This window comes from Takifugu rubripes, chromosome 18, assembly GCF_901000725.2.
Source record: "Takifugu rubripes chromosome 18, fTakRub1.2, whole genome shotgun sequence".
In the NCBI taxonomy this organism is placed as follows: Eukaryota; Metazoa; Chordata; class Actinopteri; order Tetraodontiformes; family Tetraodontidae; genus Takifugu; species Takifugu rubripes.
Window position 1 is genome coordinate 7556588 of NC_042302.1, and position 14713 is coordinate 7571300.

A 14713-nucleotide genomic window follows, 5' to 3' on the forward strand; every position below is an offset into this window, starting at 1 on the left:
GCCGTGGACTGAAGAGTCTCTGAAACTGATTTATGGTTTAGATTTAACACGCCAATGACAATTTCCATCATGGCCGGCTTACGGTGGGCCGTATATAGTGTTGTCCCGCTCCATAAACAAGGCAGGACTTCCAGTCCCCCCTTGATGAAGATGCGTCCTCAACCAAACAAATAAATACTGCTAGTGGCTCTGATTTTGAGGCATTTTCAAACCATTACTCAATTGATTCCTCCTCCTGAACCCGCATTGTTTCGCTGACGTTAGCGTGTAGCGTACCCGCATTAGCACAGCTGCTCTATTTATCACAGATTCCCTGTTCACACAAATAGCAGCAGTTAATCACGCTAAACGTGTGGCTATGAAGTAAAATGTCACAGTTATTTTGCTCAGAAACTATAAAAATTGGTGGCGGCAGCAGCGGCGCGGCGGTGGTAGCCAGGTGGCTTGAGGGGTTCCGAGGGATGGCATAAATTTTTTGCTTTATTTGGTTTAAGTCGCACCGTGGAAGGCCACCTACGGGTGGGTAAACAATCTCCAGGCACTTTTGAGGTAATTATACCACTATTAGTACTGCAACAGTCTGGTGCAAGCACAGAGGAGGCGGGAGAGCAGATGACCACTGAGACGCAGCTCCAACAGTACCACACAGCGTCCTGTCCTCGTCCTCGTCCTCGTCCACATCACAGACGAGGAAAACCGTTGTCGTAAAACTATCCTCCAGTTTACCTGGTTTTATGTAGGGTAGGCGCACTTCCTTTGATCAGGGATAATCAAAAGCCGAACATTTTACGTTATGAGTCAGCGTCACCATAGTTACAGCCGGCATCACTGCATCCAAATCACCTCATTTCAATGTCACGGCGAGAGAGTTCAGTTTGACAGCTTCAGACGCGTCTTTATCGGTAACTGGGGCACTGCGGGGGAGGAAACGTGTGTTCCTCCGAGCCATCTGCGGGTGAGTCACGACCAGACTACACTCCGCACTGATATGTCATTATCAAGCACCGACCTTCTGGCTGTGAACACGCCAGAGCAGCGGACGGATGAGTGCCAACGAGGGACACGGGGCAAAAACTGGGATGAAGGCTGATTGGGGGCGGGGGGGGGGATCGGCTTGAGTAGAAATTTACAAGGATTTGGCAGGAGTCGAGACGCCGACGTGTCATCAGTGAGTTGTGGAAGGGTTTTCTACTAAATGAGCAGCGGTGGACAGAGGATTGGTCCAAATGTGCCGTGTTTGTCCACTTTTCCACCGCGAGGACATTTAGCATTTAGTCAGTAACTAGCTTGAACAATTTCTTCAGTTTCCACCGGGGCCAAGAGGAGGACGACCAGAGATAACCAAGAAATTCACAAAGTAAAGAAATTCCCAGAAATGTTTGTGGAAAAGTGGCTTGTGAATTAGCGTGTAGTTACAATTAAAACTGCGCACGATTCAAGACTCTAAAACAAAGAGGACGACGGACAGATGCTGCATCAAAGACGTATAAAACTCCCTCATCTCACAGCTGACATTGATTAAACCATAGAAAAAAATCTCAATCTGTTCGGAAAATTACTTTTTATAATAATGTAGCGACTGAAAGGAAATCGATTACAACGGTTAAAAGGTCTAAAATTCTATTTAAAATTTTACCTCAGCTGTACTCGAGGGTGTGCTTTAGCTCCGCCCCTTTCTGCCTCATCTCCGCAGCGGGAGCTTGACCCCTTTTCTCAATCTGTGCTTATAATTTTGGGATGGCCGACGAAAACAGCAGCATCTAATGACATCGTGATTCGAGTTCTTTTCACACAGCTCCGGCTGAAGATAAGTCCTGTTTATTGTCGGGGGAGTTAAGGAGGGGTGGCGGACCCATGACTGTTGCGCGACCACATTCATGTTCAGAGAAGAACCACCTGACCGAAGCATCGATCAGGTGGTTCTGCTGGGACAGAGGCCAGAGAAGCAAACCCAAGAGACAGTTTCATATTTCCCTCGAGCTGTTGGAGATGACCTGCAGACGACTTCTTCTTCTTCTTCAGCTGCTGTTGCTAACTTGCTGACCCGAGTTGGGGTTTGTAGCCATTTTTCATGTGGCTGGAGGCTCAACCCTCACGTATTTTATCAATCCGCTCTTCCTTCCTTCCACCGGTGTCCTGCTCTTTCTCTCCCACTCTGGTGAAATCCCTGGTCTCTTTCAGATGTTCTGCTAATCCGGTGAGTGTGAAGTGGTCTCTCAGTCGACCTAAAAACGATCCGTCTTTCTCTCCGTCTCCATCCTCATCCTCCTCCTCCTCCTCCTCCTCCTCCTCCTCCACTTGTTATTAGGCTGAGAGCTCACGATGACTGAAACACATTCTTAATCACACCGGATTGCACAAGCTGTTCCAAGGTTCTTTCATGATATAAGATTGCTGTGGGTCAGGCTCTCTTATTTTCCCCCACTGGCGTCCATAATTCCCATGTCAATCAATCCTTGTGGGGGGGGAATGGCTGGCAAATACTCTTAAAATGTCTTCTTGCAAATGGTTGCAGGAAATAAATGCTGTGGTCTGTTTGGCACATCGATTCCTGCTTATTTAAAAGGAACTTGGACTTCTTTAAAATTAAAAATTAGCCTCCACGCAGACCTCTGCCAGACCTGATTATCTCATCAAAGATTCCCTCTAATGTCAGTGATGTCTTGATGTCTCTAAAGAGAATTATTCACTGCACTAACTGGAATATTTGGACTCAGCAAGAGCGACTGAGCTCCTGCGATCAGAGTCAACCAGCATTAATCTTCTTTTCAAATTCAGGATTCGCCGACTGTTCTCAAACCGCGCATGAACATTCGCTCTGCAGATGTTTAGGACCATTTGTTCCTCTCTTTCTGCGTGGCCAAAACTACTTTAACTGATAGTACAATATCATCTAAACACTAAGAAAAGGTTTTAAATGATGTTTCCCTCTAATAGTCAGAACGGATTTGACGTTTAACTCTTTCCAAGCTCAACAGACTCAACCATGTCACTTCACAAGGTTCACGTCATCCATCATCACCAGAGAAAGGTTCTTATTAGCCATTCCAGCAGGTGTTAGCAGAGTGTTTGAAGAAAGTCTGCACACCTTGAGATACTCAGCAGTCCTAAAAAGGTGTTCACCAGACCCAGAGAATTCCACCAGACAAGTGGACACATTTTATACTAATACAGTTTCATAAATGAAGTGGGAGAGAGGAAATCCTTTAAATCCTGTTTCACATTTCCTGACATTCTGGCCACAGCAGGTAAGCACCAACGCGCCGTTAGAAGCGCGCTGTAAGAAGGTAATTAAGTTGGGATGGATCAGCTCCGGTTGAACGTGTCAGTCAGACGTCTGCGCGGCTGCAGGGAATGTCGTCATTATAAACCCAATTAGCTGCATCTGGCTCTGACAGGTGGGACTGGTTGCACAGCAGATATCCTGTCAGAGCGGGAGAAACACGGGCGGCTTTTCCAGCCGTAATGACGGCTGCAGGGCCGACCGTCCCTCGGAGAAGCAGCCTGTCGGACCAGCAGCAGCCAGTTAGGGGCCGTGTCCGTTTGGGGAAACCTTGTGACTGACAGTGACACCAGAGCCCTCTCCATGTATGAAATCCCTCTTTGAAAGTGTTATCATCGCAGAGGCCCACTGATTTGAGGTGGTGGTCATGGGTCGGCCACTAAACTCTTAATGGACCCCCCCAGTCATTCGCTGTTTATGTCATAATATTCGATGGAGCCAAATGCAAAAAAAAAAACCTTTCCGGTTTTAGTGTCGGTGCTGCTCCCAGTAATAATGAATGAATGCACTCAGAACACTCTCTTCATCTCTGCATGTGTTTGCATGTGTGTCGCATTTAAGAGGAAGAGAGACAGAGAGGTGGTGGTGAGGGGTGGGGGGGTGCAAAGGCTCTGCAGGGACAGACGTAAGTGAGCGTGACACAGAAATTGCACGAAATTACACGATGCAGAGGAGAGACAGGGAGATGATGATGATGTGCCCCGCAACATAAATTCACTTTGCTTCATTCTTGGAGCTCTGCAGGAGGTTCTTGATGTCACGTTTAATTCCAGTGTTTCTTTCACGGACAATAAAAATGTCGGCGTCTCGGCCGGCGTGTGGATCCGCAGCTCCGGCGGACTGTTCCGATATTCCAAATCCCGTGACAGACGACGTCCCAGTAACATTAGAGCGAACCCAACCTGAGCGTCGACGCTCGGCTCTGCCCACGAGTGAGTCACTTCGCGCTCAGTTATCACACTTCGGATGATGGCGCTAACAGCCTTCCTGCGAAGGTTTTGAGGTTGTGCTCAAGACTGGAGAGGACTCAAACTCAACACTTCCTGTTGCTACACAAATATGGCTGACACGAGAGCCACCGTCGAGCCTGAGCAGGACGGCTGCAGGAATTAGCCTCACCGCCATCAGTCCTTAACATGAGGCTTAGCTTAACTTTGCTAACATCGACGTCCAGACTTCCCTCAATGGGTTAGCGAGGACTGGAGCCGACCCCAGCTGAGGTGTGGTTCATCCTGGGTGACAGACAGAACAAACAACCAATCACACTCGGATTCACACCAACCCTACAGCCAATTTTTGACTTCCTGTCCTCTGGTTGTGGGAGGAATCCTGAGTACCTGGATGGAGAGAACATCAGAGAAAAGGGAGATTTTACCCAGAACCTTTTGGTTAAATTCTGTACGAGTTCAACTGGTTTCAAACCTCCTACATTAGGGGCGGCGCCTGTGTGCCAGACTCCATTAGCAACACTTTTGCACAGCGGTGAAACGCTGTTATTTAAACCAAGACACTGAGAGTGATTTATGCAACAGCTCCTGCTGCACACTAAACCCTTCTCACCATCCACTCAAGCACCTGGACCACAGCTGAGACCACAATTGCAGCTTGTCTGTCTCACAAATGTCAACCTGAGCTGTTTTAATAATTGCCTACATTTCTGCAAATAACCCCTCAGCGCCGGGGTCACAACTATTTGCCGGCTCGCCCCCCTCCAACCTCGTCAAAAAGGCTGAATTTCCGTGAGTTCTTGGCTGTCAGACCTGCCAACAGATGCTGATTTGTCAGACCTGACGAGGCACGGCGGGACCCCCGAACGCTGCCCAATTCCGCGGCGCGCTCTCGTCTTCGAGGCCAATTTGTGCTGGTGTGGGCACGCTGACAGAGAGGTGGGGGGGCGGATCAAGCGACCGAATCTCCTGCCCTGGATCCATCTGCAGGCTGCCCGGCGAGCGCAGCCGGACTGTGTTCACACTTGACAAACCGGTGAGTAATCCACGCCAATTACAAGATGGAGACATTAAAGCTCTGCGAGGGAGATGGAAGTCCAATCCCTCATTTGTGGAGCTGTGTGTGTGTTTAATGAACAATGCCATTATCGCCGCTGCCGTTGATTACCGGGAATCCCAGCGCTGGCGGTGGACTGAAGGGACGGCACAAACAGATTCATTATTGGGCTAATTTCTCCCTCGTCGGCACAATTAATGAATCAGACGTTTCATCGTCACAGCTCAGCGAGACTGAACAGGTCAGGTTATTAAAAAGTCATTTCGGCTGCGAGATCTCAGCCAAAGGACCAAATAAAATGCATAATGTATGAAGGCCCTCAACCGGTCACGTTTGGGGCGCGGCTGAATTATTCAGGTGTGACAGTAGCGTAATAATAAATGTCTTTCTGGCACCTCTGGAATTCTCTTTCTCAGAGAACATCTTCGCCCTCAGAGCCGCCATCAAACCTGACAGGGGACAAAGCGGCGTAATGGCGGTTCCGATTGATCCCCGCCAATAAGAAAAAGGCGTCTTCACGCCTCGTCTTTGAGCAGGAAATGGTGGAGCTCACTTCCCCTCAGCAGCTATCGGCAGAGGAGATTTGGGCTGATTTCACATTCTCTCTGAGCAAAACTGAGCATATTTCATTGGGTCCTGACAGGGAAGGAAGTTTGAAGGTTTAAATCATCTCAAATTGTCGGCTTGATCCCTCGGTTCAGCCATCATGATGTATTTGATGCTACCTAATCCGCCATTCCATAAACCTAGAGACACTCTTGTCTGTCACGGATGCTGGGTTACTGAAGTTTTGTTGAATTGAATTGAATCAACCTGAATTTTCTGCGACTTTAAATGTTGAAATGTTTTATCCTTTTATGGTTTTTAGCCCTTTATTAATTCCTCCTCATAACCCGCATTATTGATGAGCAAATCCAGAGTTTTAAACATCTATTGGGTTGATTCTGTGCTTCATTTTTCATTCTATGTTTTAATCATGGCTGACACCTACTTATCATATACAATAAATGAACGAATTAGAACGTTGGAAGCGCGTTTATATCGGCAAACTCTAACAGGCTTTTCGCCTTTTCGCCACCGAATCCCCTGAAGTGAATCCTCGTCTCCTGGAGAAAAAGCGAGACCGGGTGACCTTTCCAACCCGTCTGTCTATTCCATCCTCTCAATCATCAGCCCATCTCCATCCCTCCCCGTCCTCGACTCAAGCCCCTGCCCTTTTTTTCCCTCTGAAAGTCATTTCGGCCTGATGGATGTACTAAGCGCCGGCGGCTTTTGATTTAGGCTTCTGACGCCGTCCGCCTCTCCTAACATCCACTTTAGGTGCGGGGGGCTCCGTCACATTGATTTCTCTGAAGCTGAAACTCTGATTGAACGCACCTCTCCTGGCGGCGGAGGGCCTCCGCGTGTCTTCCCTGCATATGAAAGAGGACGCGCCCCGGTGCCGGAGCGGATAATGACGTGAGGCCGTTGAACTAACGCACCCCGCGCCGTGTGACCCACATTTAAATATAACCCTTTTCATGTAAAATTAGTTCCGTCTCAGAGCTTCTGAGCTGAATTCTGCGCTGTCAGGATGAAGGCTACGGAAATGTTGCTGCAATGCCGACAAAGCACAATAACTGAAATCCCAAAGCGGCTCTCGTAATGTTTGTACTTCCTTTCTTCCACGCCATTTTCCCCCCTCAATCTTGGACTGTCTCCAATCACGACTCAATTTACCTTCGATGCTAAGATGCTAAGAGCTAACCCTGAGCATTGGAGGAAAGGCAAAGGGTTCACACAGGGTTTTTGATTCTGTGTGTGTGTGTGTGTGTGTGTGTGTGTGTGTGTGTGTGTGTGTGTGTTTGACATCACAGCTTAGCCTGTGATCCACATCCTCTCTCGGACTGAGAGAGAATTTTCTCCTCCTGCCTTGTTCGCTCCCTTGCTTTAACCCATAACCCCCCCTCCCCCCAGTGTCCGTGTCAGAAAACAAAATGAATATTTATGTTCCAGGTCAGCATTTCTCTCCACGTGCGTGTGTTTGGCTTCTGCCGGTGCTGTGCGGAGGTGTCTCCGCCATAAGAATGAAGTTTGCTTCTGCATAATTCAGGCGCCACTGTCTCCTGCTCTCCTGTTTGTCACCTCTCTCTCCATCACGGAGCCCACCGCCCCGTTTCCAAGCTGTTTTGCTCCCTCTCTCTCTTGCACATTAACCTTTAAAGCCCCCGCTTTGAAGAAAGCCATGTTTCCCTCCCCGCAGTAAATGCCACAGATGAAGATCTCCGTCTCGTATCTGCATTGCACCAGCGACATCTCCCAGACGACGTCCTGGAATACGCTGAAAATGTACTGTTGTGAAAGCAACAGAAGCCAGGAAATACGATGCATTTTCCACTGAATTAGCTTTGTTTCAAAGGAGCTGCCTGCTCGTCACGAGGAGCCTTGTGGGACGTGATCATTTCATGAACTGGGGGAGATGTTATGGAAAAAACACAACACTGTCCTACATTATATTCTTTTCTCTGCTTATTTCTGTGCAGTAAAAGAATATAAAAGGGGGGAAAGCCTCCTGTCAGCTTCGATGGCATGTTATTACATCAGTATTCCCCCATTCTGAAATTCAATTTCCCGGGCAATTAATATTTAAAGATGGTTGCTGGGAGAAATATCATTTTACATTTTTGTTTACATCTTACTCCCAGCCATAAACGTCGCATGAAAAGCCGACTGTAGCTGTATCTGATGTATCTGTGGAGTCTGAGCCAATCAGCGCACACACTGAAATAAAGTGAGCATAAAAAAGCACACAAGTGCCTGACTGGGTTGTTTTAGCATCCCCACAGGATGTTAGCCTGGGTCCTGACTGACTTGATCTTCACATCCATCCCGATGTATCTAGAGAAAATCAGGAACAAACCTTTTAACAGGCTTGTGAACGGCAATGCAGCGAATTGATGTGTTTATCTTTAGGCCAACGGGTTTATCTGGCTCCACAAAAGCTCATGATACGCAGTTTTGTGGTGTTACCGTGGCTGCGGGACTGAAGTCAGTCAGAGGCTTCACGGCAGCAAAGTTGGAGGGGTTGGAAAAATAGAGTGAGATAGAGATCATAATCTACTGTCATTGATAGACTGAATGCAATTGCTTGTCATAAATTTATATATTTATAATCTCTTCTTTGTAAGCCTCTCAAAAAGCTCAGTCAAATTATTTATCTACAAGAAATGGTTTGTGGTTCAGGATCAAGTATCTGTCTGCATTGTAAATAATCTTCAGATTTCATGATGTTTTCACCGATCTTTTGATAAAAACAAATGCTAATTGCCAAGAAATTAAACCCTTTTTTATGATTTATTGCTTGTTTTGCTCCGTTGACTTCTCAGGGATCGTCTAAAAAGCGAATGATAATTATTGACCCTCGCGAGCCGCCGTAGTTGGAAACCCGGAAGTGCCACTGTTGTCATCTAAACAAACATGTAAGAAATACTCTGATTCTAATAGCCGTAAGGTCTTATTAATTCGAAACAATTCTCAATCTGACGTTTTCCTGAGAGCGCAGTGTAGTTAAAGAGGCATCGTTAAAGCCAGTAATCGTAAGCAACTTCTCCGGGAGCTCCAACTCTACAGCGAAGCTAAGGATAAGTTAACAAACTTCCCGGATGAGCTGCCACATCGTCACAAAGTGGCAACGGGACAAATTACGGCGTTGTTGATTTTGTGCCTCGGGATTTATGCACTGTTATCTAACGTATTCAGCTACGTGTCGCTGATTATAATTATCGGCATAACGAATGAGCTGTTAAAATGATTTCATGGAAGTCGCACTTAAGTGGAAGAAATCACACAAATTTCACTCAGCATATTCAGTCACCGGTTCCTTAATTACTGTTTAATAATTGGCGTGAACACGAATAACTGGGGTTGTTGGTGGCTGGATCAGCTGGTGCAGGTTTTTATCAATGCTATCTTTATTTTTTCCTCGCAGGGGGTGATTTTGGCGCATGTCGCCCAGGTGTGCAGTCCTCCTTTACCAGCCAGGTGTGAAGGAGCCAACTGAGGGAATATGAGCTCATCTGCACTTGGATCGGCGCCTCTTGGATCGGTCATGACGCGGGAAGAGGAAGAAGAGCCGCTCGCCGCCGGCCCGTCCAAGCAGGTGGACGTGTTCACGTCCGTGCGTTGCCTGGGTTACCTGTCCAGCCTCACCCTCCTCGTGGCCGTGTGCGTTGGGATGTACGTGCGGTGGGAGGTGACGGACGAGCAGATGATCCTGGTCATCTTCATCTTGGGTCTCTTCGTGCTGGGCATCGCCAGCATCCTCCATTATTACTTTGCCATGGAGAAAGCCAGCCTCAGCCTCTTCCATTTGTGGTTCGGCTTCCTGCTCGGCCTTCTGTGCTTCCTCAACAGCCCCGCCTTGGATTCCAATATCAAGGAGCTGGTCGCCAACCATCTCCTCCTCGGCAGCGTGGTGATGAAAACCGTGTGGGCTCTGACCGAGCGGACATGCCGGGCCGTTCATTACAAGCCCACCTTGCTGACATCGGCCGAGCTCCTCGAGCTGCTGGGATTCGGCGTCGCCAGCACTGCGATGCTTTTCCATAAATCTGTTGCCATCATCGGCCTGGTGGTGGCGCTGGGGGCCCTCATCGTGGACCTGAGAATGAAATCCCTCCTGGCGTTGCTCAACTTGGCCGCGTTTGCCTTCGTGACCTCCCTCGTGTTTTTCCACGCCTTGAACATCGCCGCCAACCCGTACGCCTTGGGCTGCTACCTGGGCAGGCTGCTGTGCGAGCCCGTCCTGGACGTGTACTTCAGCGGGCTGGGGTCCAGCGAGCGCTGGCTCCCGGTGCTCTCCATGGGGAAGGTGTGGAGGAAGCTGTCCCTGCTGCCGCTGAGTCTGATGGAGCTCGCCTTCTTTGTCCTGGCCGCCTTCAAGGTACCTTCAACAAGTTGCCCCGTGATAATTCCATCTAATACCGATGTCTTATGTCCAACAGCTGGGACAGTTGGAGCAGTGGTACCTGGTGATTCCGGGCTTTTGCCTGTTTGGCCTCTTCTGGTCCATCTGCCACGTCATTCAGCTCATCACCATGTGGGGCTTCCACACCAAGCTGAGCGAGTGCCAGCGAGCGTGGCGGGCCCAGCGCTCCGTCAGCCGCAGCCTCAACCAGGTCATGGCCTCCAGGGGCATCCGGCACTTCTGCCTCATCTCCGAACGCCTGGTGCTCTTCAGCATGCTGTCCACAGTCATCCTGGGAGCCGTGTCCTGGCAGGTAGGAGCCGCGGCAGGCAGGACGCCACGTCCGGAGAGCGTCTGTGCCGCTGGTCCTCCACCAGCACTTCTCCAGGCTTCCTCGCTTCCGCCCAGTTTGATTAGCGCTTTAATACCCAGAAACAACTGACTTATGCTCGTTATACATTCAGCATTCCGCGCTCTGATGGTGTCTGTCGCTAATTTATCTCAGCCGCTTCTGTGTGGGAGCGTCATAAGTTTTTATCGCCCGCCGCCGCTGTACGGTAAAATATGGTCGCACACGCGCCTCGGAAACGCCGTTTTTATTGCGATCTCGGCGATAAATAGCCTTTGTGTAACAGTCGCAGTGTTTACACTCGGAGAGGTGTTGGCGTTTAAATGCCAGCTGGTGCTGGTAAATTGGATCCGTGTTTTATAGCGCACGGGCAGATAAATTTCACGGTTCAAAGCTTCTTTTTTTTTCTTTCTTCTTTTTTATTTATTGTTTGTTTCTCCCGGAATACGACTCTTTATTAAAATGCCTTTGGTGGCAAAGCAGCGCCTCTGTGCAGGAATCGCTTTCCGAGCGCAGCGGCATTCCTGCCCCCACAGCTCGGGGTCACCTGGAGCCAATCAATTATTGTGTAGGAGCCATCGTGGCATCGCATTTGTCCGTATTATGCTTTTTTTTTTAAGATGTAATATCGTTAAGAAGTGTTGGACTTCAGTGGGCGAGGAGGCGTAACGCATTTTGTGACTCAGGCGTATCCAGAGCGGGTCGATACCTTCTGCAAACCCAAGTGCTTCTTTGCTTAACTTATACGGCTATTGATTTTCCAGACGCGCCGCCGAAGTCAACCCGGCTTTTCCCGAGGATGTTAAATTGCATTACGTTGTCCCGCCGTTCGGGGCATTGATTGGATTTAAAGCAGCCCCACGTGGTTCACTTCACGATATCGCCCGTAACGGGTTGCGGTCCGATTAAAAACTGCTGTATTGTGGGTGGATGCGTCCCTTCCGTCCGTCCTAACGGCCTCTTGTTCTGTCCCCAGCCCTCCAATGGCCTCTTCCTCAGCGCGCTCCTGCTCGTGCTCCCCCTGGAGTCCATGGCCTACGGCTTGTTCCACGAGCTGGGCAGCTGCCTGGGGGGAACCTGCGCCGGCTACGCCCTGGTGATACCGACTGCGTACTGCAGGTAATGACGGCAGTCCGGATGTCTCGTCGGGACGACGGTGCCGCCGCGCTCTGCCGCGACGCGCTTCATGTTTGTTTTAGATCTCTGTCACATCTGTTTCACGCAGCGGCGCCTGAAACGTCCTGACAGTCCCCGTTCTCGACTCCGTCCGCCCCCTTCCCGTCGGAGCCGTTCTGTTTGCAAATAGGACCGCTCGCTCCAACTCCCTGCCCAGTTAACGCCAAAGCAACTCGATAAACAGGCGAGTCGCCGCGCGTAAACGTGCTGCTAATGCCCGGGCCCGCGAGGGACCGCTGCTGTGCTCCGCCACAGCGGGGCGGCTTCCCCAGCCGGAGCAGCTCAGCGTTTGTTACCTCCAGCTCAGGATCTCCAGTCTGCCAAGTATTTTAATAGAGTTTTGACGACAGCAACGAGCTAATCACCAATTACAACCAGTCCAATTTTGAGCACAGTGTGTATTTTGAATCATTTAGCTGATAATTAGCATTAGCGCTCTGAGGTAACGCGAGGCTCACTGGTGTTCAAGCCTCCAGGTGATTTCAGATGCAGGAGCACGTCTTGGCGGAGCGGCAGGCGCTCTGTATGCTGGGAGCGTTCGGGCTCCGCAGGGACGAGCGGGGGGATGGCGGGAATGCTGCGGCGTATAATCAGCTGTTTGATGGGAGCAGATCATGTTTTCACAATGACAGAAGCAGATCAGAGAGGTGGAGGGAGAACGGGAGGGTGGGACGACGTCGAGATAATAGAGGAGGAGCCCCTGAAGATGTAGAAGGGGGGGGGGGTATCGGAGAAATGAAAAGGGTCTTTGAGCGTGGAGGAGAGATTAACGCCGTTCTCCATCTGGATTCTATTGATTTCCGGCCGTTTGCGGCATCCTGAAGGAAAAGCGGAACGAGATGAGGGAAAACAAAGAGTCCGGTTGAGATAAACTCTCAGCCGTCCCCCATCAAGGTGAGGCGGGAGGAGGATGGCGGCCATGTGGGCGGGAGGAGGATGGCGGCGTGATGCAGACGTCCAGAAAAGTGACGTATGACTTGGCGACGGCGTGCTCTAGCAGAGTGTTTGTGCACCCTTTTCCAATTCCCAGTGTTCCTCAGCCATCCTTGGCCTCTCCTCCCATTTCCCCTTCCATGTGTTCACCCGTGGCGCCGCCGCTCCTCTCTGCCCCCTCTCCCCAGCGCCGACGGCCAGCCGTCCCTCCTGCCGCCCGAGCAGGTGCAGCAGCTCAACGTGCGCTCCACGGGCATGCTGAACAGCGTGCAGCGCCTCTTCTCCCACCACATGATCCACACCTTCGGCTGCGACTACTCCACGGGCGGCGTCACGCTGGACGCCCTGCAGGCCAAGCTGCGCAACTTCCTGGAGATTTGCACCGCCGACGGGCCGCGCCACGACACCTACCTGGTTTTCTACAGTGGCCACACCTACAACGGCACCGGCGCCTGGGCTTTGGCTGGTGAGAGATCCAGAAATGGGCCTCTGGCCCCAGCAGGTCTTAAGACCCCCGTAAAAGCGGTAAAATAGTTCCTGATCCGCGGCTGCCCCCGTCGACAGAGGCACTTCCTGTTGAGGCGGGCGGGTGCTAATGCGCTGTACCCCCCCCCCCCCCCCCCCCCCCCCCCACCACCCTTCTGTGCAGGAGGAGAGAGGTTTCACCTGGCACACCTGTTGGAGCTGTGGAAGGAGAAGAACGCCGGCCACTGCTCGCGCCTCATCGTGGTCCTGGACACCGAGAACTCCCTCCCCTGGGTGAAGGAGGTGCGGAGGATGGAGGGCATCTACGTGGCCGTGCAAGGCGCCGAGCTGACCGCCGTCAGGGTGGACCCTGAAGCCGGGGAGGTCCCCGCCCTCGGGGACTTCACCTCCGAGTGGGTGGAGTTCAACTGCAGCCCCAGTGGCGACACCCAGTGGCCGGAGCAGGGCGGGACGGTGGCGGCCGTCTACGGCGTCTCCAAGCGCTGGAGCGACTACACGCTCCACCTGCCCACGGGGAGCGACGTCGCCAAGCACTGGAAGACCCACTTCCCCAAGGCCACGTATCCCATGGTGCACCTGTCCAACTGGTGCTGCGGCCTGAACCTTTTCTGGCTCTGCGGCCTCTTCCTGCGCTGCTTCCGCAGGTACAAACTCGCCTGGTTCCCGCCGGCCGTCCTGGACACGGGCCAGGGCATCAAACTGGTGCATTCTTAGGAACGGTCGGAGTCCCACCGTGGTTCCGGGTTTATCAAACATACTTGAGAAAACTGCAGCGTGAGGGTCCAGTCTGGACTTCCTGGGAGTTCTTATGACCAAACCTGTGCTTTATTCTGCTTCACTGTCTCTGCTCAGAGGAACCGAGGCGTCCTCACGAAGGAGGAGGGAGCGAAACCTGAAACGCTCATTTTGTTTCTGAGATGAATTGTTATATTTTGGGATAATGTCTTTCAGAAGGGATCCTGTATATTTTCTCTGTTTTAACACCTTCAAGTGCCTGAGAACCAGGTTCTGTATGGATTTATGTTCGTTTGCCTCTGTTTTCATTATGAGTTATCACGACGACCTTTGACCTCTCGCGGCCTCTTGCTTAAATGTGTCTGTTGCCAAAATGAACAAAGAAAGACGCTCGTGTGTCGACTCTGCTGCTTGACCTGGGCTTCTGTAGCAGCTTTCCTTGCTTTGTTGTTTGTGTTTGGATCTTACGGAACGCTACTTTAAAGTTGGGCTTTGACTGCGATGTTTCAGGTCATTATATGAAATAAAATATTTGATTATAAAGGAGGTGAATAATTTTGCGTTGACCTTTCTGGCAAATATTAGCCTCGTTCGCTAAAGAGTAACTTGTTGTTTCTCAACACTCGGTACGCAGACGCGGTCCCTTAACTGCTGCTGATTGGATGAAATGCATTATGGGATACCTAGCATGCATCAAGTCCAACCCGAGGTAAACCACTTCGAAAGCTTGGAAGGGTTGTCCAACCCAACGCCGCAGTCAGCCTCACCTCAAGCGTCAGGCAGGTGTGAGTGCTAGCCTGTT

The 14713-nt window shown here is 50.7% G+C and overlaps 1 protein-coding gene across 1 annotated transcript; it reads left to right on the forward strand.

Moving 5' to 3' along the window:
* Positions 1-8660: 8660 nt before the first annotated feature.
* On the forward strand, positions 8661-14454 carry tmem168a (transmembrane protein 168a). The gene is made up of 6 exons (XM_003977388.3): positions 8661-8745; positions 9255-10208; positions 10270-10545; positions 11558-11700; positions 12879-13156; positions 13340-14454. Exons 2-6 carry the CDS (start codon positions 9333-9335, stop codon positions 13888-13890), a joined length of 2124 nt encoding a protein of 707 aa, XP_003977437.3. The 5' UTR covers positions 8661-8745; positions 9255-9332; the 3' UTR covers positions 13891-14454.
* The last annotated feature ends 259 nt before the right edge of the window (positions 14455-14713 follow it).

Excerpts from the sequence above, each read along its gene's own strand:
- tmem168a (XM_003977388.3), top strand. The coding sequence starts at position 9,333 with ATGAGCTCATCTGCACTTGGATCGGCGCCTCTTGGATCGGTCATGACG. Across the intron at positions 10,209-10,269 it reads TTGTCCTGGCCGCCTTCAAG|CTGGGACAGTTGGAGCAGTG; the intron begins GTACCTTCAACA and ends TATGTCCAACAG. Across the intron at positions 11,701-12,878 it reads ATACCGACTGCGTACTGCAG|CGCCGACGGCCAGCCGTCCC; the intron begins GTAATGACGGCA and ends CCCTCTCCCCAG.